This window comes from Canis lupus, chromosome 1 (genome assembly GCF_048164855.1).
Source record: "Canis lupus baileyi chromosome 1, mCanLup2.hap1, whole genome shotgun sequence".
In the NCBI taxonomy this organism is placed as follows: Eukaryota; Metazoa; Chordata; class Mammalia; order Carnivora; family Canidae; genus Canis; species Canis lupus.
Window position 1 is genome coordinate 112,049,757 of NC_132838.1, and position 24,894 is coordinate 112,074,650.

The 24,894-nt window shown below is 43.8% G+C and overlaps 1 protein-coding gene, 1 long non-coding RNA gene and 1 other non-coding gene across 3 annotated transcripts in view; 1 reads left to right on the plus strand and 2 right to left on the minus strand.

Annotated features, from left to right (window-relative positions):
• ETHE1 (ETHE1 persulfide dioxygenase) lies at positions 1-23,693 on the plus strand. The gene is made up of 7 exons (XM_072775697.1): positions 1-169; positions 510-654; positions 756-904; positions 20,631-20,760; positions 22,718-22,807; positions 23,209-23,325; positions 23,494-23,693. The coding sequence occupies exons 1-7, from the start codon at positions 89-91 to the stop codon at positions 23,544-23,546; spliced, it is 765 nt and encodes a 254-aa protein (XP_072631798.1). The 5' UTR covers positions 1-88; the 3' UTR covers positions 23,547-23,693.
• The window catches only part of LOC140604368 (uncharacterized), a 13,347-nt gene continuing 1,818 nt past the window's right edge, over positions 13,366-24,894 (minus strand). Inside the window, exons 2-3 of the long non-coding RNA XR_012007288.1 lie at positions 17,092-17,149; positions 13,366-13,499 (exon numbers count right to left, since the gene is read on the minus strand). This is a non-coding gene — a long non-coding RNA (uncharacterized lncRNA). The remainder of the gene's footprint in view (positions 13,500-17,091; positions 17,150-24,894) is intronic.
• LOC140608863 (U6 spliceosomal RNA) lies at positions 21,727-21,836 on the minus strand. The gene has a single exon (XR_012010855.1). It is a non-coding gene; the product is annotated as a U6 spliceosomal RNA (small nuclear RNA).

Consider the following 24,894-nt stretch of genomic DNA (forward strand, 5'->3'; position numbering starts at 1 on the left):
GCCCCCGCCCCGCCCGGGTCAGCCCGGGGGCACCCGGCTTCGGGAGGCGCTCGGAACTCCGCTCAGTCCCCACCCGGCCGCGGGCGCGATGGCGGGGGCTACTCTGAGGGTCGCCGGGCGGCAGCTCAGCCAGCGCAGCGGCTCTGGAGTCCCCATCCTCCTACGGCAGGTGCGCCCACCGCGGGACCGCTGGGCGCCGGGCGTCGGGCAGCGACTGGGGCGGGACTCCCGGGTCCTTGAAAGGGGAGAGATCTGGGATCCCCTGGGCCTGGGGCAGGACTTCCCCTTACGGAAGAGGTTGCTGGAGATCCTGATTTGGGGGGGGTATGTGAAAGTGGGGACTGTTTCAGAGGGAGTAAGGTGCAGGGGCCGCAGACTCCTGACACAGGTGGGCAAAGAAGGGGCTGGGTTTTCTGCTTCTGGATCTTTACGTGGCTTGGGCTCTTGGGTCCCCCGTGAGCTGAAATCTGGTTCTGCCCTCTCACCTGTCCCACCTGCCTCCTCCCCAGATGTTTGAGCCCAAGAGCTGCACCTACACGTACCTCTTGGGTGACAGAGAGTCCCGTGAGGCCATCCTGATCGACCCGGTTCTGGAGACAGCGCCTCGGGATGCGCAGCTGGTCAAGGAACTGGGGCTGCGGCTGCTGTATGCTGGTCAGTGTGGAGGCCAAACCCCTGGGTCTGAGGGAGGAGGGGGCTGGGAAGCCTCCGTCCTCCCGGGGCCCTCCTGGACCTGGCCCTCCTCTCTCTCCCAGTGAATACCCACTGCCATGCGGACCACATTACGGGCTCAGGGCTGCTCCGGTCCCTACTTCCCGGCTGCCAGTCTGTCATCTCCCGCCTTAGTGGGGCCCAGGCTGACTTGCACATCGAGGATGGAGACTCCATCCACTTCGGGCGCTTCGTGAGTTGGATGGGGTCCCCCCAGAGGGTGGTGGCCTGGACTTCTTGGACTCAAGGGAAATGAGGGGCTTGGGGGCAGGGGGTGCGGGGGCCCTAAGCCCTGGGGTAGGAGGGAACTCTGGCCTGGGTTCCTGATCCCTGAGTTTGTGTCTGGGAGGAGGGCACCATAAACCCAGGTAGGGCACTGGAGCAAGAGGTTCTGGACAGGTGTGTCTCTGGCCAAGCCCCTTAAGTCAACAGCATTTGTAGTTTCCTACAGCCTTGGGGCAGCTCCTTTGGCCTGGGATCTCCATAAAAGTTGATTGAGGGCTAGAATTCTGAGGCCAGGGCTGAGGGAGTGACCCAGCTTTGTCTTCTAGAGCCACAGTTCGAGGAAGGAGCATCTCGTTGCCCAGGGCCAGGACTAGGGTGAGGTGAGCCAGGCGCCTAGGGCACAACGTTTAAGGAGGCGCTCACTCTCAGGGTCATGCAAGGGCAGGGTCAGCACCTTGGGGCCAGCGCCTCCTTAAATGTTCTCCCTTTAGTGCCCGCTTGCCTCACCCTCAGCCCTAGCTGTTGCCTCACACAGGAAGGTTCTGAAGGTTCCTATCTCCTCTCCTGTCTTTGTCACAGGCAAGGTCAGCAGGTTTCTAGCCAGGATTTCAACCCAGAGCAGTAGATTGGGGTGGAGAGGGCACTGGGGTGGAGTTGTCCTCAGAGGGAGGAGAAACAGGTAGCCAGGCTTTTTTTTTCTGATCGGACTTGCTAAAGCTACAGAGTCTGGCTGACTTGGGAACAGAATGGGCAAGTGACATAGGGTAAGACTTGACCTCTAGGTTAGGGGATTTGGGGACAGTTTATCTGAGTCAGAGCTTTTAGAGATGAGAGCTGTATGTGGGATCAGAGGGTTTGAACCACAATGGTTGCAGCCTCTTCATTTCAAGCTCTTTCCTGGAAGCCGGTAAAAAAGTGCATTGTACCCTTCTGTACACCGTGGGTAATTGTGAAGTGCTAGCAAGCATTTCTTGAGTTGAGAAGGCCTAGAAGAGTGAAGAATGATTGGGGTTTCCTGTCAAGATAAGTCCTTTGTTTAGATCAAATAAGTGATGTTTTGAAGGAATGAATGTCGAAGGGTTTAGTTGTAGTAGATTTAGCTTCAGTGTCTGTTTTTTTTTTCCAAACAACTTAAATGATATCATTTACAAGCCATCCGGTTCATCCATTTGGAGTGTACCATTCGGTGACTTATTATATTCAGAGTTGAGCCCATCCGTCCAACCCCACAATCATTTTTGGAATATTTTCGTTGCTTCCAAAAGAAACCCCACGCTCCTAGCTGACATCCTAGCCCCCTCCGCTCTCCCTCCAACAGCCTTAGGCCACAGCAAATCTACTTTCTGTCTCTACGGGTTTATTCTGGGCATTTAATAAAAATGGAATCATATATTATGTGGTGTTTTGTGACTGGCTTGTCCCTGATCATAAGAGTTCAAAATTCCTCCATGTTGTAGTGTGTGTCAGTGCTTCATGCCTTCCTATGGCTGAGTAATATTCTATTGTGTGAATATACCTTATTCATTCATGCATTCATCTATCGGTTGATAGACATTTCCATTGCTTCCATTTTTTGGCTATTATGAATAATGCCGCTATAAATATTCATGTACAAATTTTTGTGTGTCTGTTTGCATTTCTCTTATATATGTGTGTGGGGGTGGGTGGGTTGCTAGATCAATAATAATTCTATGTCTAGCAGTTAGAGGAACTGAGGTGCCTGGGTGGCTCAGTTGGTTAAGTGTCAGACTCTTGATTTCAGCTCAAGTCTTGATCTCAGGGTCATGAGTTCAAGCCCCATGTTGGGGTTCATGGTGGATGTGGAGCCTACTTAAAAAACAGTTGGAAGGAGGCTTCTGGATGGCTCAGTTGGTTAAGCATCTGCCTTTGGCCCAGGTCATGATCCCAGAGCCCTGTGGCCAAGCCCTGTGTGGGGCTCCTTCCTCAGCAGGAAGTCTGCTTCTCACTCCGCCCTTCCCCTTGCTCAGCTCTCTTTCAAGTAAATAAATAAAATCTTAAAAAAAAAAAAAAACAGTTGGAGGAATTGACCGACTGTTATCAAAAGTGGTTGCACCATTTTATGTTTCCAAGGGCAGCATATGAAAGTCCTAGTTTCTAGGCACCTGAGTGGCTCAGTAGGTTAAGTGGTGAACTCTTGATTTAGGCTTGAGTTGTGGTCTCAGAATCCTGGGATCTAGCCCTGCATCAGGCCCTGCGTTCAACCAGGAATTGTGTTCAGCAGGGAATTGGCTTCAGGATTTTCTCTCTCCCTCTGCCCCTCCCCCCTTAAAGTAAATAAATCTTTAAAAAAAAGTCCCAGTTTCTCCACATCCTTGCCAACATGTGTTAGCATCTGTCTTTATGATTATTCGGTATTCGTGTGGTTTTCATCTGAGTTCTTTTTTTTTTTTAAGATTTTATTTATTTATTCATGAGAGACACATACACACACACAAAGGCAGAGACAAAGGCAGAGGGAGAAGCAGGCCCCATGCAGGGAGCCCCATGTGTGACTAGATCCCCAGGATCACACCCTGGGCTGAAGGCGGTGCTAAACCACTGTGCCACCCGGGCTGCCCTCATCTGAGTTCTTTATAAGCCTTTAGAAATGGTCACATTTCTTCCCCCCCAGTTAAAAAATTTCCATTTTAACATGCATTTTATGTAATAGAAAGTGCACATATTGTACATGAGCAGCTAGGTAAATTTTTACCTATGTTTACACTTGAGTATTTGCCTCTGAGATCCAGATACAGAGCATACTCATCACCCGAAAAGGGCTTCCTTGTCCCTCTTCCTGACCATTGACAGCTCCATCAAGAAACTGTCTTCTGACATTTATTTTTTAAGTTTTCTTTTTTTCCCCTTATGATAAGAACTTTTAATATTTGCAATCTTAGCAACTTTTTTTTTTTTTAAAGTAGGTTCCATGCCCACTGTGGGGCTTGAACCCACAACCCTGGCATCAAGAGTCACATGCTCTACCGACTGAGCCAGCCAGGCGCCCCTCTTCTGACTTATTTAATCATAGATTAGTTCTATGTGTTCCGGACCTTATAAACAGGACTCATACAACATGTGCTCTTTTGTGTTCTGGCTTCTTTCTCTCCACATAATGTTGTATATAGTTGTAGTTCTTTCCTTCTGTTGCTATATAGCAGGGATTCTGTAAAGGACCAGACAGTAAATATTTTCACTTTTGCAGGCCATATGGTCTCTGTTGCAACTACTCAACTCTGTTGGTGTGAAAGCAGTTATAGACAATGCATAAATGAATAAGCATGGCTGTGCTCCAATAAAACTTTAGTTCTGGCCTCTGAAATTTTAATTTCAGTAATTCTCATGTGTTACCAAATACCATTCTCATTTGATTTTTTTTTTCAACCATTTTTGAAAAAGTGTAAAAATCATTCTTAGCCCTCAGGCCATACAAAAGCAGACGACAGACCAAATTTGATGTACCAGCCTTAGTTTGCCAACCCCTGATGCAGAGCATTTTATTGTGTGAATTTATGACACTTTGTCCATTCTCCTTGTGATAGTTGATTCCAGCTTGGGGCTATTCATGAATAATGCTGCTGTAAGAGCATTTGTTTATGTGAATTTATGAAAATTTATCCATTTGCCTTTTGATGGTTGATTCCAGTTTTGGGCTATTGTGAGCAATGCTGGTATGAAGGTTCTTATGCAAGTCTCCTCGTGGACATTACTCTCAATTCCAAGGAATGGACTTTCTGAGTCATAGGACTGACCTCTGCTTAACTTTAGTAGAAATTGCCAGTTTTTTTTAGCTGGTTGTGTTTTACATTCACAGTGGGCCAAATTTGGATGGTTTCATTGTAGAATGAATTTTCTGTTTTAATGAGCAATGAGATTTGAACGTTTTAGTTCCCATGAGGGATGGCAGATTCGGAAAGTTAGTCTTGCCTGTTGAATATGTTAATTTAAAGTGCTGCCAGATACTGAAACCCCAGATCCCACTTTAGAGATTCTGATTTAATTGTTTGGGGCATACACAGGGAATCAATCTATTTTAAAATCCCACAGGTGGGACCCTGGCTGGCTCAGTCAGTGGAGCATGTGGCTCTTGATCTCAAGGTTGTAAGTTCAAGCCCCACATTGGGTGTAGAGATTACTTAAAAGTGAAAATCTTCAAAAAATAAAATAAAAGCTCATAGATGATTCTCATGTGGTCTAGGTGGGAATTTCAGTGCTTCCTTCCATTTAGAACTCATTATTTTTTCCAAAAGGTTATTTGAAAGAGAGAGCATAGGGGGAGGGGCAGAGAGAGAGGGAGACAAGCAGACTCCCTGAGCAGGGAGTCTGATGGGGTGCGGGTGGGGCTGGATCCCAGGACCCTGATATCATGACCTGAGTGGAAATCAAGAGTCAGCTGCTTGGGGCGCCTGCATGGCTCAGTCGGTTGAGCGTCTACTGTCTGCCTTGGGCTCTGGTTGTGATCTGCTCTGCAGTGAGCCAGCTTCTCCCTCTCTCTCTGCCTGCCACTCCCCCTACTTGTGCTTACCCTCTCTCTCTGTCAAATAAAGAAATAAAATCTTAAAAAAAAGAGTCTGCTGCTTAACCAACTGAGCCACCCAGGTGCCCCTGGAACTAATTATTTGAAATGTGGAATAAATCTTCCCCCTTGCAACATTTTATCAAAAATCTCAAGCATACAGAAAAGTTGAAAAAGATTTTTTAAAATATTTAATTTATTTATTCATGAGAGACACACAGAGAGAGGCAGAGACATAGGCAGAGGGAGAAGGAGGGTCCCTGTGGGGACCCTGATGTGGGACTCGATCCCAGGACCCCAGGATCACTACCTGAGCCAAAGGCAGATGCTCAACCACTGAACCACCCAGGAGTCCCAAAAAGTTGAAAAAAATTGACAGCAAACATCATATCCATCTGTTACCTATCTTATTTTTTTGATGCCCCTTTGAATCATAGACATCAGTATACTGTCCCGTAAACGTTAGGACAACTAATGTTTTCTTTCACCAAAAGAAAGGAAGATTTGGCTGACAACGGAGGTTCAGAGTATTTAGCCTCAGTGGAAAAAAGACATTTGGGATTTTTGAGTATAAATTGCACAGAAACAGTGGCCCAGGGTTTTATACCAAGATTAGGTGCTTTTGAACTTGACCAAATGGAAAAGAAGGCCCCAGCCTGCTTGCCACCAGGGGGCAGTGTGGGCCGTGGGAACTGCAGGGCGGGGGAGCTTGCGCGGATCCCTTTGGGTGCAGGTGTGGCTGTGAGGTATTGAAGACGGCGTCGCTGCACCTGGAAACAGGTGAGGGGAGAGCTGTTGAGCAGTGTCACATATGTGAAGCACCACGAAGGGGAAAAGGAATTTGTTGGAAGAATGTGGGGCTAGGCAGGCTGCACAAAATCCCTGTAGAATATTCTGCTGCTGAGAAGATGATCCAACTAGTTTCAGGAATGATGGAGGCTGCCCGAGGTCCAGATGTTAGGTGCTCCCCCACAAGCTTTTATTAATATTCTAATACCTATAGTGAATTGAAATAATAGTACAGTTAGTACCCTTCGCCTAAAGTTCACCAGTTGGTGACACTGGTTTTTATTGGGTGTGTGTGTGTGTTAGATTTTATTTATTTATTCATGAGAGACATAGAGAGAGAGAGGGGCAGAGACACAGGCAGAGGGAGAAGCAGGCTCCATGCAGGGAGCCCGACGTGGGACTCGATCCCGGGACCCCAGGATCACACCCTGAGCCGAAGGCAGACGTCCAACCGCTGAGCCACCCAGGGATCCTGAGACTTTCTTTTTTAAAACACAAGAATATCCAAGTACTCTATCAGCTGTCAGAGCAATGACATCATCACCAGTCACGGGGCTTTCGGGAAAACACCCCTGAACTCTGACCTGACTGAAGAATGAGAGTAAGAAGGGGGGAAGGGCTCTTCCTACTATCATGAAAATAGATTTCACCTTGGAGGCCCTCAGGGTTCCTTCAACTGCACTTTGAGAACAATTCTTTTACAAAATCTCCATCACAGAAGATACATGATACTTCTGAAATAATTCTTAAATCCAGTCTGAGTTCAAATAGTGCCAGGTGCCCAGGAATCATTTTTATGGCGGTTAAGAGCCAGAACTCACTCGAGGTTCATGCATGCCATTCAGCTGTTCTATTTAGTCTCTAAATCAAGAATGGTTTCTTTTCTTTTTTTTTCTTTTTTTTTTTTAAGATTTATTTATTTATTCATTCAGAGAGAGGCAGAGACACAGGCAGAGGGAGAAGCAGGCTCCATGCAGGGAGCCCAACGTGGGACTCGATCCCAGGTCTCCAGGATCGCACCCCGGGCCGCAGGCGGCGCCAAACCGCTGCGCCACCGGGGCTGCCCAAGAATGGTTTCATACCCTTTCTGTGCCCTGACATTGACTTTTGAAGTTTCCACCCTGTTGTCTTGTAGAATGTTCCACTTCTGGGTGTGTCTGGTTGTTTCCTCATGGTGCCATTCAATGTATTCTTCTCTTTGCTATCAACAAGAAGTAAATTGTAAATATCAAATATCACTGCAGGCAGCAGGGAGTGGTGGGGCCTGTGGCAAATGTTAGGGTGCATGTTCTGTTTATAGGGGACACCCACTATACAATTATTTTTTTTTTCCCATTGCACAATTCAAGTTGATTAGTCATGTTTAGGAATGTAGTCTGGGGGATTCCTGGGTGGCTCAGCGATTTAGCGCCTGCCTTCGGCCCAGGGCGTGATCCTGGAGTCCTGGGATCGAGTTCTGCATTGGGGTCCCCACAGGGAACCAGCTTCTCCCTCTGCCTATTTCTCTGTCTCTCTCTGTGTCTCTCATGAATAAATAAATAAAATCCTTTTCTTTTTTTTTTTTTTTTAAGGAATGTAGTCTGTCGGGGTGCCTGGCTGGCTCAGTTGGAGGAGTGTGGGACTCTTGATCTTGGGGGTCATGGCTTGAGCCTCATGTTGGGTGTAGAGATTACTTAAATAAATAAGCTTTAAAAAAAAAAGGAATGTAGTCTGTCCCCTGCGAAGCCTTTTATTTTTTGAGAACCCAAATATCTTTTATTAAACAGATATTATAGAGATTTGCAAAAACATTAAAAGTGCTACTCTTTTTTACTACTTTTTGTTGCAGTTTTGGAAAAAAATATTTTTCACAAGAATGTTATTCACAGTGATGTATAGTGAATAAATGTGCTATTGGTTTTTTTTTTTACTGAAATAACTTATTTTTTATTTTTATTTTATTTTTTTAATAATAAATTTATTTTTTATTGGTGTTCAATTTGCCTGAAATAACTTATTTTTAAATTTAAATTCAGTTAATTAACACATTGTATTACTGGTTTTAGAGGTAGAGGTCAGTGATTCATCAGTCTTATATAACCCAGTGCTCATTACATCATGCTCCCTACTTAATGTCCATCACCCAGTTACTCCATTTCCCTATCCACCTCCCTTCCAGCAACCCTGTTGGTTTCCTATGATTAAGAGTCTCTGATGGTTTGTTTCCTCTGATTTCATCTTGTTTTATTTTTCCCTCTCTTCCCCTATGATCCTCTGTTTTGTTTCTTAAATTCCACATGAGTGAGATCATATGGTAATTGTCTTTCCCCGATTGACTTATTTCACTTAGCATATTAACCTCTAGTTGCATCCACGTTGTTGCAAATGGCAAGATTTCATTTGTATGATGACTGAGTAGTATTCTAGTGTGTGTGTGTGTGTGTGTGTGTGTGTGTATACACCATATCTTCTTTATCCATTCATCTATCGATGGATATCTGGGCTCTTTCCATAGTTTGGCCCATGTGGACACTGCTGCTATGAACATTGGGGTGCAGGTGTCCCATCATTTCACTACATCTGTATCTTTGGGGTAAATACCCAGTAGTGCAGTTGCTGGGTCATAGGGAAGCTCTATTTGTAACTTCTTGAGGAACCTCCACACTTTTCCAGAGTGGTTGTACCAGTTTCATTCCCACCAGAAGTGCAAGAGGGTTCCTCTTTCTCTGCATCCTCACCAACATCTGTTATTCCCTGACTTGTTAAACTTGTTCATTTTAGCCATTTTCACTGGTGTTGGGTAGTAACTCATTATAGTTTTAATTTGTATTTCCCTGATGTCAAGTGATGTGGAGCATTTTTTCATGTGTCTGTTGGCCATTTGTATGTCTTTGGAGAAATCTTCGTTCATGTCTTCTGCCCATTTCTTGATTGGATTATCTGTTCTTTGGGTGTTGAGTTTAATAAGTTCTTTATAGATCTTGGATACTAGCCCTTTATCTGATAGGTCATTTACAAATATCTTCTCCCATTCTGTTGGTTGTCTTTTGGTTTTGTTGACTGTTTGCTGTACAAAAGCTTCCTATCTTGATGAAGTCCCAATAGTTCATCTTTGCCTTTGGAGACGTGTCTAGTAAGAAGTTGCTGCGGCCAAGGTCACAAAGGTTGCAACCTATGTTCTCCTCTAGAATTTTGATGGATTCCTGTCTCACACTTAGGTCTTTCATTCATTTTGAGTCTAGTTTTTGTGTATCGTGTGAGGAAAAGGTCCAGTTTCGTTCTTCTGCATGTGGCTGTCCAATTTTCCCAACACTGCTTGTTGAAGAGACTGACTTTTTTCCATTGGATATTCTTTCTTGCTTTGTTGAAGGTTAGTTGACCATAGATTTGAGGGTCCATTTCTGTGTAGTCTATTCTGTTCCACTGATTTCTGTGTCTATTTTTGTGTCAGTACCATACTGTCTTGATGATCACAGCTGTGTAGTACAGCTTGAAGTCTGAAATTGTGATGCCTCCAGGTTTGATTTTCTTTTTCAACATTCTTTTGGCTATTTGAGGTCCTTTTTGGTTCCATACCAATTTTAGAATTATTTGCCCCAACTCTGTGAAATAAGTTCATGGTATTTTGATAGAGATTGCACTGAATGTATAGATTGGTCTAGGTAGCATAGACATTTTAACAATATCTGTTCTTCTAGTCCATGAGAATGGAATGTTTTCCATTTCTTTGTGTCTTCCTCAATTTCTTTCATGAGTGTTCCATAGTTTTCTGAGTACAGATCCTTTGCCTCTTTGGTTAGATTTATTCCAAAGTATCTTATGGTTCAGGGTGCAATTGCAAATGGGATTGACTCCTTACTTTCTCTTTCTTCAGTATCATTTATAGTGTATAGAGATGCAACTGATTTCTGTGCATTGACTTTATATCCTGTCACTTGGCTGAATACCTGTATGAGTTCTAGCAATTTGGGGGTAGAGTCTATTGGGTTTTCTATATACAGTATCATGTCATCTGCAAAGAGTGACAGTTTGACTTCTTCTTTGCCAATTTGGATGCCTTTTATTTCTTTTTGTTGTCTGATTGCTGAGGCTAGGAATTCTTGTACCGTGCTGAACAACAGTGATGGGAGCGGGCATCCCTGTCATGGACCGGACCTTAGGGGGAAAACTCTCAGTTTTTCCCCATTGAGAATAATATTTGCTGTGGGCTTTTTATAGATGGTTTTTATGATATTGAGGTATGTTCTCTCTATCCCTACACTGTGAAGAGTTTTAATCAAGAAAGGATGCTGTACTTTGTCAAATACTTTTTCTGCATCTTTGAGAGGATTGTATGGTTCTTATCCTTTCTTTTATTAATGTATGTATCCCACTGATTGATTTGTGAATGCTGAACCACGCTTGCAGCCCAGGAATAAATCCCACTTGGTCGTGGTGAATAATCCTTTTAATGCACTGTTGGGTCCTATTGGCTAGTATCTTGGTGAGAATTGTGGCATACATGTTCATCAGGGATATTGGTCTGTGATTATCTCATTTGATGGGATCTTTGCCTGGTTGTGGGATCCAGGTAATGCTGGCCTCATAGAACGAGTTTGGAAGTTTTCCTTCCATTTCTATTTTTTGAAACAACTTCAGAGGAATTCTTCTTTAAATATCTGGCGGAACTCCCCTGGGAAGCCATCCAGCCCTGGACTCTTTTTGTTGGGGGATTTTTTATTACTGCTTCAGTTTCCTTGCTGGTTATGGGTCTGGTCTGTTTAGGTTTTCTATTTCTTCCTGTTTCCGTTTTGGTAGTTTATACATCTCTAGGAATGCATCCATTTCTTCCAGATTGCCTAATTTGTTGGCATATAGTTGCTTATAATATGTCCTTACAATTGTTTGTATTTCTTCAGTGTTGATCGTGACCTTTCCTCTTTCATTCATGATTTTATATATTTGAGTCCTTTCTCTTTTCTTTTTAATAAGTCTGGCCATGGGTTTATCAATCTTATTAATTTTTTTGAAGAGCCAGCTCTTAGTTTCATTGATCTGTTCTATTGCTCTGTTGGTTTCTTTTTCATTGATTTCGGCTCTGATCATTATTGTTTCTCTTCTCCTGCTGGATTTAGGCTTTGTTTGCTATTCTTTCTCCAACTCCTTTAGGAGTAAGGTCAGGTTGTGTTTTTGTGATCCTTCTTGTTTCTTGAGAAAGGCTTGTATTGAAATGTACTTCCCTCTTAGGACCATCTTTGCTGCATCCCAAAGGTTTTAAACAGTTGTGTTTTCATTTTCCTTTGTATCCATGAATTTTTAAAAAATATTTTATTTATTTATTCATTAGAGACACACACAGAGAGAGAGAATGAGAGAGAGAGAGACAGAGACACAGGCAGAGGGAGAAGCAAGTTTCCATGAATTTTTAAATTCTTCCTTAGTTTTCTGGTTGACCAATTCATTCTTTAGTAGAATGCTCTTTAGCCTCCATGTATTTGAGTTCTTTCCAGATTTCCTCTTGTGACTGAGTTCCAGTTTCAAAGCATTGTAGTCCAAAAATATGCAGGGAATAATTTCAGTCTTTTGGTACCAGTTGAGACCTATTTGTGACCCAGTATGCGATCTATTCTAGAGAAGGCTCCATGTGCATTCGAGAAGAATATGTATTCTGTTGCTTTAGATGGAATGTTCTGAATATATTGGTGAAGTCCATCTGGTCCAGTGTGTCATTCAAAGCCCTTGTTTCCTTGTTGATCTTCTCCTTAAATTATCTGTCCATTGCAGTGAGTGGGTGTTAAAGTCCCCTACTATTATTGTATTATTATCAATGTATTTCTTTAATTTGGTTATTAACTGGCTTATATAAATGGCTGCTCCCATATTAGGGGCATAGATATTTAAAATTGTTAGATCTTCTTGTTGGATAGACCCCTTAATTATGATATTCTGTCCTTCCTCATCTCTTATTATAGTCTTTGGTTTTAAAATCCAATTTGTCTGATACAAGGATTGCCAACCTAGCTTTCTTTTGATGTCAATTAACATGATAAGTGGTTTCTCACCCCCTCACTTTAAATCTGGAGGTGTCTTTGGGTCTAAACTGAGTCTCCTCCAGATGGCATATGGTTGGATCTTGCTTTTTTATCTAATCTGATACCTTGTGTCTTCTGATTGAGGCAATTGGCCCATTTGCATTCTGAGTAACTATTAATAGATATGAATTTAGTGCCATTTTATTACCTGTAAAGTCACCATTACTGTACATTGTCTCTGTTGCTTTCTGGTCTATGCTACTTTTGGGCTCTCTCTTTGCTTTGAGGACCCCTTTTTAATATTTCTTGTAGGTCTGCTTTCAGTTTCTGTTTGTCCTGGAAGCTTTATTCTCTCTCCTTCTATTTTGAATGCCATCCTTACTGGATAAAGTATTCTTGGCTGCATATTTTTCTCACTTAGCACCTGAATATTTCTGGCCTGCCAGGTCTCTGTGGATAGGTTTGTGCCAGCCTAATGTATCCTTGCTGGATAAAGTATTCTTGGCTGCATATTTTTCTTACTTAGCACCCTGAATATTTCTGGCCTGCCAGGTCTCTGGGGATAGGTCAGTGCCAGCCTAATGTTTCCACTCTTGTAGGTAGGTTACCAAGAGGTTACCCCTTGTCCTGAGCTGCTTTCAGGATTTTCTCGTCTCTGAGATTTGCTAGTTTCATTATTCTATATTAGGGTGTTGACCTATTTTTATTGATTTTGAGCGAGATTTTATTGATTCTCTGTGCCTCCTAGACTTGGATGCCTGTTTCCTTCCACAGATTGGGGAAGTTCTCCACTATAATTTGCTCCGGTGTACTTGCTGCCTCTCTCTCTCTTTCCTCTTCTTCTGGAATCCCAATTATTCTAATATTGTTTTGCTTTACGGTATCACTTATCTCTCAAATTCTCCCCTTTTGATTAAGTAGTGTTTATCTCTCTTTTTCTCAGCTTCTTTATTCTCCATCATTTTGTCTTCTATATCACTAATTCTCTGTTCTGCCTCATTTATCCGAGCAGTTAGAGCCTCTGTTTTTGATTGCATCTCATTAATAGCCTTTTAGATTTTGACTTGATTAGATTTTAGTTCTTTTATTTCTCTAGAAAGGGATTCTCTAGTGTCTTCTATGTATGTTTCAAGCCCAGATAGTATCTTTATAATCATTATTCTGAACTATTGTTCTGGTATCTTAATTATGTCCATACTGATTATTAGGTCTCTAGCAGTCAGTACTGCCTCTTCTTCTCTTTTTTGAGGTTTTTCCATCTTGTCATTCTGTCCAGAGAAGAAGGGCTGAATGAGAAAACAAAATACTAAAATGGCAACAACAACCCCAGAGAAATACACACTAAACAAATCAGAAGAGATTTTCCCAAAACTGGAAAAATTTTTTTTTTAAAAGAGAATATAACCAGACAGATAAATAGAATAGAGCAATATACCGGATCCTGTGTCCATTTGTTAGAAAACTAGATTCCAAAATTATAACAAAAGAAAAACTTCGGATGCCTGGGTGGCAGTGGTTGAGCGTCTGCCTTTGGCTCAGGGTGTGATCCTGGAGTCCTGGGATCGAGTCCCACCATCAGGCTCCCTGTATGGAGCTTGCTTCTCCCTCTGCCTGTGTCTCTGCCTCTCTCTTTCTGTGTCTCTTATGAATAAATAAATAATATCTTAGAAAGAAAAAGAAAGAAAAAAAACTTATGTATGTACAAAGAATTAAATACAATGAAAGGATAGAGTTTAACTGTAAAAATGAAAACTAAAAGACAAAAAAAAAGGAATATAAATAGACAGGTGAACAGAACATAGCAATACACTATATCCTGAGTGTGTTTTGGTCAGCTTGTTAGAAGAAACTACATCTCAAAGTTCTAAGGAAAGGAAAACATACATGTACAAAGATAAAATTAAATACATTGAAAGGATAGAATGTAAAGGTGAAAATTTAAAAAGCCTTTAATAAAACAAAAAAAAAGAAAAAAAGAAAAGCAAATATGATCAGACAAATGAAGAGAACAGAGACACACACTAGATTCCAGGTGTATTTTGGTCTGTTAGAAGAAACTGCACCCCAAAATTGCAAAGAAAGAAAAACTTATACATATACAAAAATAAAACTAAATACAAAGAGACGATAGAATGTAACTATAAACATGGAAATTAGAAAAGTTTTTAAAAAGTTGCTAAAATAAGAAATTGGTTGAAAAAGGAAAGAGAAAAAACTTAAAAAGGAAGGGCTAAAGAATCGTGGAAGAAAAAAACTGAATTCTATATACTATATTGCCTAGCACTGGAGTTTTGCAGTTGTCAGTGATCAGAGACTTGGTCTTGGCTGGATGTGCCTGCCGATCTTCTGGAGGAGGGGTCTGCTGTGTTGATTCTCAAGTGTCCCCCACCTGAGGGGGGACAGCCCTTGCCAGGGGGCCAGGCTGGATTGCTCTATATGACTTTTGTTCCCTGAAGACTTTCACCTCCACTTTAGAGGATGAGAGTGACAATAGCAGCCTCCCAGTCTCCAGCCTGGGAGCCCAAAGTATGGGGCCCTACTCCTCATTGCACCCCCAGGGAGAAGCAGTCCATCGCTCCTGTCTCCCTGGTTCCCACTGCACTCCGAGCTCACTCAGCCTGTGTCCAAGCCTTTCTATCTCAGGTCTGGGACCCACGTTTGGAGTCCTCAAACCTTGCAGACTCCTCAGCTCTCATGCTTCTCCCTGTGGAGGAAGGAGGGGTCTCACTGGTTCTGGCCACTGCTCAGAGAATGATCACACTGCCTCAGCCCCGGTTTGGGGTTTATGGCCACTGGGAGCTGAATGCCCTCTCCTGGGCTCACTGATTGCAGCTGGTTTCCCTGCTCTGATGCCTAGGAACTCTGCTGCCCTCTGACTCCCCTGGTCTTCCTGTGACCCGAGGATCCTGAGACCACACTGGCTCACCTAGGATTCACCCCTGCTTCGTGGCCTAAACCCCTTTCAGGCAGGCAGGTCCCTCACCTGAGCAGACTTCTAAACGTTCTGATTTTGCACTCTGCTGCTCTATCCCTTTCTGGCAGCCAGCTGATGGAGGCTTCTCCTCCCCATGATTTATCTCCTCATGTATCACCTTGGATTCACTTCTCCACACCTCCTACCTTACAGAAAGTGCTCGCTTTTCTATTTGCAGCGTCACAGCTATTCTTTTCTTAGATCTCCTGAGTTCGCAGGTGCTCAGGATGATTTCATAGCTATCTAGCTGAGCTTCTGGGACCAGACGAAACTGAGGTCTCCTACTCCTCCACCATCTTGGACTCTCCCCTTTTCAAGCCTTTTTTTCTTTTTTAATAGAAGCTTCAAATACACATTTTTTAGAAATCTTCCACTTTTTAATGGTAGACTATAAATTCAGCTTTCTCATAAATCCCGGGTGGGCCAAACAAAACATTTCTCTGGCTGAGTCTGCCCCTGGGGCCTCCACTGTGTCTTCTCTGACAAACAGATCTCATTAAACTTTCATAACCACATAGTGGAATCAGAAATATTTTTCCAAAAAAAATAAATATTTTTCCCATTTTACAAAGAAGGAGGTATAGAGGGATCCCTGGGTGGCGCAGCGGGTTAGCGCCTGCCTTTGGCCCAGGGCGGGATCCTGGAGACCCGGGATCGAATCCCACATCGGGCTCTCGGTGCATGGAGCCTGCTTCTCCCTCTGCCTGTGTCTCTGCCTCTCTCTCTCTCTCTCTCTCTGTGACTATCATAAATAAATAAAAATTAAAAAAAATAAAAATAAAAATAAAAAAAAAAAGAAGGAGGTATAGAGAGGAAAAGTGACTTGTCCGGAAATGACACTGAAAGAGTGGCCCAGTTGGAATTTTTTTAAAAGATGTATTTGTTTATTTGAGAGAGAGAGAGAGAGAGAAAGAATTGGGGGGTGGGGCAGAGGGAGAAGGAGAGAAAGTTCTAAGCAGACTCTGAGTGGAGCCCTACAACGGGCTCCATCCCATGACCCATGAGATCATGACCTGAGCCAAAACCAAGAGTTGAATACCTACTGACTATGCCACCCAAGTGCCCCTCTGAGTGTGGATTTTAACCCAGGAAGCCTTGTGGTTCCACTAGATCAGTGTTTTTTTTTTTTTTATAAACTTCAAAACATCATTATTATGTTACTTTGATTATATAGTGATTATTGTGTGCCAGGCATTTTTTAAGCTTTACATATACAAAGCAACTTAATGTTTATAATAGTCCTACGAGGTGGGGACAGTTATTATCCTCATTTTACAAGGGAGCAGAGAAGCTCAGAGACAGAGAGGTGAAGTGACTTGTCCAGAGCCACACAACTAGTAATAAATAGCAGAGCCAAATTTAGAACCCATGTCACCTGGCTCCAGAGGCTGTTTTTTTTTTTTTTTTTGGACTTTATTTATTTATTCGTGAGAGACATAGGCCGAGGGAGAAGCAGGCTCCCTGTAGGGAGTCTGACATGGGACTTGATCCCAAGACCGCAGCCTCGACCTGAGCCAAAGGCGGCGAGTCAACCCCTGAGCTCCCCCGCCCCAGGCACTCCCCTGAGGCTGTTCTTAATTACTAGTCCATGCACTCTCACCAAGAGATAGATATCTTACACCTGGATTCATAACTGAAAGCTCCACTTCATGAAATACCACTTCCCCTTACTGGGTACTAGGCACCCTGAGATTTCCCACTTCATTGCATTTCTCTCCACACCACTCCATTCTGTTCCATCCCACACTTCTCTGCTCTTCTGTGTCTAGCATGCTTTATTTTACTTTTGTTTTATCTGTGACATCCATCCATATTTTCACATATAGTTTGCTCACTCTTATTCTCATGCTGTGCTTCAGTTTCTTCATCTGTGGAATGGTACCTACCCCATAATGATGTGCGAGGACTGGATGAGTTCAGTCATGTCGAGACTTAGAAGAGAGCCTGGCACAGGAGAAAGGGTCAGTCAATGTCAGGGCTCTTGGGAAGGAGTAGGCCTGACTGACGAGAGAGGGTAGGGTTGTACCTAGCAGAGAGAATTGCTTGGGCCAAAAGGTATGGAAAAACCTGATGCTTTCTGGTAGTGACCCTGAGTTTCAGAGTAGCTTGGTGTGTTGAGGAAAGGAAAGAAGATGTTATTAGACATTGGGCTGGGAAGATACCAGAACAGCAGCATTTCAGAAGTCAAGTTGAGAGCCAGAACTCTGCCCTGGGGACAGCAGGAGCCAAGGATGGGTCTTGAGCAGAGAGGAGCAAGTTTGAATCTGGGCAGTAGAAACCCGCCTCAGGGCCATGTGGGAGATGGATGGAGGCTGGAAGGCCAGGGGGGGAGGCTGGTGGTTGGTCCTAGCCGGAGAAGATGAGGCCCAATATGGGCAGGACTGTGGGAGGTACATAGCAGGGGATAGAGTCTAGATATTCCAGAGAAGGGAAAGGTCATATAAACAGATCCTCAGCAAAGCCACTTGCCACACAGACTCAGTCACCAAGGGCCTAGGGAATCTTGATCCATGTGGCAAGCAGGATATTGTTCAATTGATATTAAAATTTGGTCCAATATAGGGTGCCTGGGTGGCTCAGTCAGTAAAGCATCTGCCTTCAGCTCAAGTCATGATCCGAGGGCCCTGGGATGGAGTCCCATGTCAGGTTCCCTGCTTACTGGGGAGTCTGCTTCTCCCCTCTCCTTTCTCTCACACTCTCTATCTCAAACAAACAAACAAACAAATAATCTTTAAATTTTTGTCTAATTTATACACATACACAATTACATATACCATATGTATACTTTAACTGTACCATATATGCCATATATATACTGTCTAACTGTACTGGTTGTTTATAGCTGATGTTTTTCTGATTGGTCAATACCCATCGCTACAACTGTGATTAACTATTTTGAATTTGACTCTTGAATATCCATCCACAATGTTTAGTTCAAAAGACACCTATGCTTTTTTGCTTAAAAAAATTCAGAGAATATGAAAACAGACAAAATAATGAAAGATCATCCCTCTACCACCAAAAGGTTATGTTGATTTGGGTAGGTAGGGTTGTGATTTTTCCCAGATTTTGCAAGATCTGTGATTTTGCTTTGCATTTGTTTTGCATTGCCCATATATCCTATTGTGTATGAGTTAAAGGTGTCTGACTGAAAGCAACTAAAAAAATCCATATAGTGGCTTAAATAATTGGAAGTTCAATTTTTTCTTGTAACAGGGACTCTGGAGGAAGGCAGTCCTTCTCTTTGATTTGGCAGCATTTTCATTTGGGGGATTCTTTTTCATGGTTGCAAGGTGGTTGCTGCAGCTGCGGCCATCACACCTTTGTCTAGAACCAGATAAAGTGGGAAGGGGAGGTGCACACTGATGCCCTGAACCAAACTGGAGACCCATGAGTGAGGAAGAGCAGAATGGATGCTGGGTGTGGACACAGGATCTGCACCTGGTGTCCTTCTATAATCAGCAGATGACTGACCTGGACCAGGATGCTAGTTAGTGGGAGGAGTGCTGTGTGAGTGGGAACTAATCTTATAAGTGGTTGTTAGAGCTGAGGATAACAATTTTTTTTTTTTTCCTGACAATTGCTTGCCTAAACTGAGTGTAGGGATTTAGATAATGAGGATTTCCTGGATAGGCATTTTTGCCCATGTGTCAGAAGTTCTTAACTACAGAATGTTAGCAGAAGTTTTGAGGGGTCAGAAAGAGTCTGCATTTGGGTTCTTGGTAAACCCTGCAAACTTGCCCCCTACAATGGGTACACTGAATCTTACCCACATCCCAGGAAATGTAAGGGCTTGCATCAAACACACTGAGCAACTCTGACAGCTGCCAATCGGATAGGTGAAAAATAAGGGTTTTAAATTTAAATCTCTCTCTTTTTATCCCTAAAAAGGAGAGCAGGGGATCCCTGGGTGGCGCAGCGGTTTGGCGCCTGCCTTTGGCCCAGGGCGCGATCCTGGAGACCCGGGATCGAATCCCACATCGGGCTCCCGGTGCATGGAGCCTGCTTCTCCCTCGGCCTATATCTCTGCCTCTCTCTCTCTCTCTCTCTGTGACTATCATAAATAAATAAAAATTGAAAAAAAATATTTTTTTTAAATTTTATTTTATTTTTTATTTATTTATGATAGTCACACAGAATGAGAGAGAGAGAGAGTCAGAGACACAGGCAGAGGGAGAAGCAGGCTCCATGCACCGGGAGCCCGACGTGGGATTCGATCCCGGGTCTCCAGGATCGCGCCCTGGGCCAAAGGCAGGCGCTAAACCGCTGCGCCACCCAGGGATCCCGAAAAAAAAAATATTTAAAAAAAAGGAGAGCAGACGTTTCAGATGGTTTTTTGACTATTTACTTCCTCTTCCTGGTTTTTTTCTTTCGTGCATTTTTCTTTTGGGAGTTCTTATTGATGCTTAGGAGCTGTTTATATATGATGGTTTTTCATACTTTATAATACTTTCTTATACGTGCTAATACTGTCTCTGAGTTTTTTGTCCTTTTTTAAAGATTTTATTTATTTATTTGAGAGAGAGTGCATGAGAGAGCACAAGCAGGGGAGAGGGGCATAGGGAGAGAGAGAAGCGACTCCTCCCTGAGCAAGGAGCCCAGCTAGAGGCTTAATCCCTGGACATCTAGGACCTGAGCTGAATGAGCTTCCCAGGTGCCCCTGAGTTTTGTTTTTTTTTTTTTTTCTTTTAACTCTTGTTTTGTTCTTTTCTATAATAAAGTTAAACTATGTGGTCATCTCTGCCACTGCTTTTCCTTATGTCTTCTGAATTTAATATCATGCTTATAAAAACCTTTCCTACTTCAAGATTATATATATATATATATATATATATATATATATATATATATATAAAGATTATATACATATATTTCCTTATACATGTATAAGATTATATTCTTATATGTTTTTATCTTATATAAAGGTTTTATCTTATCTTTTTCTTATTGATTTGAAGATCTGTTTGTATATGAAGTATAGTGACTACCATGTGGTGTATATGTTATAAATATATTTTGCTGGCTTGTTGGTTCCCTTTCAATTTTGTTTCTGGTGTTGTTGTGTTCAGAAACTTCAGATTTATTTAAAGTCAAACCACTGATCTTTTTTGTAATGATTTGCAACTTTCGGGATCACATTTGAATGTTCTTCCCTAACCAGAGATCATATATTCATTTGTATTTTTGTTGTTGTCACAGTTTTATGGTTTTATTTTCTTGCTTTAAATGTTTAATTTACTGGGAGTTTATCCTGGTGTGTGGTTTGAGTCTGGGAATCGAACTTAATTTTTTAACAATAACAACAAAAAAACTATGTTAGCTAGATGTGATCCTGGGGTAGGATGGGGACTTCTGGGGACAGTTTCACTGTGAGGCCAGAGCCCCTGGCTTATTGGTAATTGTCTGTATTCTCCTTCCCCACCAGGCCTTGGAGACCCGGGCCAGCCCCGGCCACACCCCAGGCTGTGTCACCTTTGTTCTGAATGATCACAGCATGGCCTTCACTGGAGATGCCCTGCTCATCCGAGGGTGTGGGCGGACGGACTTCCAGCAAGGTTACAGGCCCATTCCCCTAACCTGAGATCTTAGTACAGTTATGTGTGTGCCAGGGTTTTAAGTATCTGTTGCAAGAATGAATGAATGGACATTAGATTTTTAGGGAGTTAGGATTAGATGGAAGAAGTTCAGCTGCTGGAGTGAAGGAGAGTTAGATTCAAGGGTTAGCTATTGCCAGACAGATTCAGCAGTTTACCTTGTCAGGGGACAGTTAGATGCAAGGGTGGATTAGTTATCTATGGCTCTGAAACAAATCACCCCAGAACTTAATGACTTAAGACAATGATTAACATTATCTCACATAGTTTCTGACAGTCAGGACTCTGGGAGCAGCCTAGCTGGGAGGTTCTGGCTTAGCGTCTCTCATGGGGGTGTAGTCACATTAAAGCCTGGGCTGTGGTCATCTGAAGGTTTGACTGGGGTCTGAGGGTCTGCTTCCAAGGCCCCTCACTCACATAGCTGGCAAGCTGGCTCTGATTGTTGGTAAGAGGCTTCAGTTCCTCACCACATGGACTCCCCATGAGGCTATTTTGTCTTCATGACATGGCAGCTGGGTTCTCCCAGAGGGAATGTTCAGAACAACACAGACAAGACTAATTTTTTTTTAATGACCTAGTCTAGAAGCCAAATGCTGTCATTCCTTTTTTTAAAAACAATTATTTATTCATGAGAGACACAGAGAGAGAAGCAGAGACACAATCAGAGGGAGAACCAGGTTCCCTGCAGGGAGCCCAATGTGGAACTCGATCCCAGAACCCCAGGATCACGACCTGAGCCAAAGGCAGACGCTCAACCACTGAGCCATCTAGGTGCCCCAAAACTCTTGTCATTTCTGCAATATCCTATTTATTAGTTGCAAGCCACTTAGTCCAGACCACTGTCAGGAGGAGAGGTGTCACATTTTCAACAGAAAAATGTCAGTGAATTTGTAGGCATATATTTTTTAAATTTTATTAAAATTTTATTTTCATGTGGAATTCTTCATGAATTTGCATGTCATCCTTGTGCAGGGGCCATGCTAATCTCTGTATCATTCTAATTTTAGTATAGGTTTTTATTTTTATTTTTTAAAAGCTATTATTTTTTAAAGACTATATTTTTCATTTTTATTTTTTAAGAGATTTTATTTATTCATGAGAGACACAGAGAGAGGCAGAGACATAGGCAGAGGGAGAACCAGGCTCCCTGTGGGGAGCCCGATGTGGGACTCGATCCCAGGACCCGAGATCGCGCCGGAGCTGAAAGCAGATGCTCAACCCCTGAGCCACTCAAGTGTCCCCCAAGATTATATATATATATATATATGTAAAATTTTATTTATTTATGATAGTCACACACACAGAGAGAGAGGCAGAGAGAGAAGCAGGCTCCATGCACCGGGAGCCCGATGTGGGATTCGATCCCGGGTCTCCAGGATCCTGCCCTAGGCCAAAGGCAGGCGCTAAACCGCTGCGCCACCCAGGGATCCCAGATTATATATTTTTTAAAGTAACCTCTACACCCATTGTGGGACTCTAACTTATGACCCTGAGATCAGAGGTGTGTGTGCCACCAACTGAGCCAGCTGGGTACCCCTATGGATATTTTTTTAAAAAGATTTCCCTCTGTGGCCTCAGGTCTTCAGTTTCTTACCTTCTAGTCCAGCCTCCCTGCCCAGAACCCTTTCTTGGCATCCCCAGGCTTAGGGCACAACTCCTTGGTACTTCAGGATCTCATCCCAGCCTTATTTACTGCTATAGTGAATTTCTTACCATTCCCCAATTCTTTACATATGCTGTTCCATCAGCTCAGAACGCCCCTTCCCTCTCTTTCTGTGCCTAGACAAAGGGGTACTGGCTGAAGATGAGGGAGAGACTCTAGCTACTGTGATTTCATCCTCCCACCCTTTTCTTGAGGGAAGGGTCTAGAAAGCTTCTGTCTTGTTGATTGACTCACCACTGAGTTTTCCCTCCCCAGGCTGTGCTAAGACTTTGTACCACTCGGTCCATGAAAAGATCTTCACGCTTCCAGGAGACTGTCTGATCTACCCTGCTCATGATTACCGCGGTGAGGGCTTCCTTGAGGAGGTGTGGGACGTACATAACTTCACATTTGAAGGGGAGGGAGTACCAAACTGCTGTAGTCTTTGTGGGCATGGGGGCTACAATTCCCAGAAATTTCACTGGCCGAAAAGATCAAGTGTTTAGGTATGCTGAGTGTGGATGGAGAAACAAGACTAGAATTCCCAAGGGTATGTGTATTCCAGGGACTTCCTTACAGAGCTTAGGGATGTGGGAAACTACATTTCCCAGAGTGCCAATGGAGGCGAGCCAGCGATCTCCACGACATTCTGGGAAGAGCCTGTGAGTCCCAGCCCCGAGATGCACCCTAAGCCTTCTGGGAAATGTAGTCCTAGGAGGCCCCAGGCACTTGCCGGGTTGACGTCCCTCCCCTCCCTTGGCCACTAGGGCTCACAGTGTCCACTGTAGAGGAGGAGCGGACTTTGAACCCGCGGCTCACCCTCAGCTGTGAGGAGTTTGTCAAGGTCATGGACAACCTGAACTTGCCAAAGCCTCAGCAGATAGGTAAGCAGTTGGGGGCCCGGAACTCCTGGGTCTGAGGGAGGAGGGGGCTTAGGGCCAGAACTCTAGTTTCCCAAAGAAGAAAGGCTCCTAAGATTTGTGGGTCTTCAGTGGGACATCAGGGGGTGTGCTGGGGACCCTTTAGTTTCAACTTTTTTTTTTTCCTTTCAGACTTTGCTGTTCCAGCTAACATGCTCTGTGGGATCCAGACTCCCCCTTCCTGACCTGGCTTTGTCAGGTGCCTGTTTCCATTAAGAATGCACTAGGTGGGGTACAGAGAGAGGTGCCATCGCCAAGCCTCTCTTCTTCCCCTCCCTCACCAGCTCCTGAGCTTCATAAATAAATAAATAAAAATTATTTTTTGCTCTTAATCTTACTTCCATCTGTGTGGGGGTGGAGGGAGCAGTTGGTTTTCTGGTCTGAGGTGTATGGTCTGAAGAGGCCAGGGAGGAAAGCAGGGTGAAGATTCAGGGTGCTGGGAAGGAGGAAAGGTTCCAACTCACAAGACCAGAAACAAACATATCTGGGGCAGAGGTTCTCACATCCTTGGATTAGAATACCATCTTGAGGGGTGCCTGGGTGGCTTAGTGGTTGAGTGTCTGCCTTTGGCTGGGGGTGTGACCCTGGGGTCCTGGGATTGAATCCTGCACTGAGCTTCCCACAGGGAGCCTGCTTCTCCCTCTGCCTCTGTCTCTGCGTCTCTAATGAATAAATAAATAAAATCTTAAAAAACAAAACACCATCTTGAGTTTGTGCCACTTGCACCCGTATGACCCAGGATAAGGTGCTCCAAGTCTCAGTTCCCTCACCTGTGCAATGGCAATAATACTAATAACAGGGTGTTGTGATGATCCAATGAGTCCACATGTATGAGGTGCCTGGCACACTGCCTGCGTGACAGGCGTCATATCAGTGGTGACTATTACTGTTACTATCATTTGCAGTGATCTTCCAGGCACTTCCCGGCTGCATCAGAGTGACAGTATGCCCAGTTGTCAAGAACATGGACTTTCTAGAGAACAAATCTAGCCTTAAGATGAATAACATGTTCAGGCTTCCAGGCACATTTATCCCCCTAAGCCTCAGTTTCCCCAACTGTAAAATAAAGCTGATAGTACCTTTCTCATTAGGCTACTGTAAGGATAAAATTAACGTGTATACAGTGTTGAGCACAGCTCCTGATATCCAATGACCCCTTCTCACATGCCAGTTATTTTCCTGTTTTTGCCCAGAGAGGAAAGGGTCTGGTTGAGACCTTTAACTTCTGCCCTCCACCCCATAGCAGGGTGGGGCGGGGGTCACACTTCCCCTGTCTCTGGGCGGGTCTCTGACTCAGTTCAGGGCACCCCCTCCCCTTGCCCAGCTCCCCAAACCGGTCAGAGCCCTTCTAAAGGGCTCATTAGAGGGGAGAGGTCCCTATCTCCGTTCCCCCTTCCTTTCATGATTCCCGGGGTCTGGGCATTAGGGAGGCGCTTATACATAGGTGACCAAGACACCTAGCCCTCCAGGGGGCATGAACGGGGCGGGGGGGGTGGTGCTGGAGGGAGAGTGGAGGGTCGCGATGCTGGGTTT

What these genes read in the sequence shown, in the direction of transcription:
- ETHE1 (XM_072775697.1), top strand. Translation starts at nt 89, where the DNA reads ATGGCGGGGGCTACTCTGAGGGTCGCCGGGCGGCAGCTCAGCCAGCGC. An exon ending in TCCCCATCCTCCTACGGCAG is followed by an intron (nt 170 to 509) that starts GTGCGCCCACCG and finishes CCTCCTCCCCAG; the next exon opens with ATGTTTGAGCCCAAGAGCTG. An exon ending in GCGGACGGACTTCCAGCAAG is followed by an intron (nt 20,761 to 22,717) that starts GTTACAGGCCCA and finishes TTCCCTCCCCAG; the next exon opens with GCTGTGCTAAGACTTTGTAC.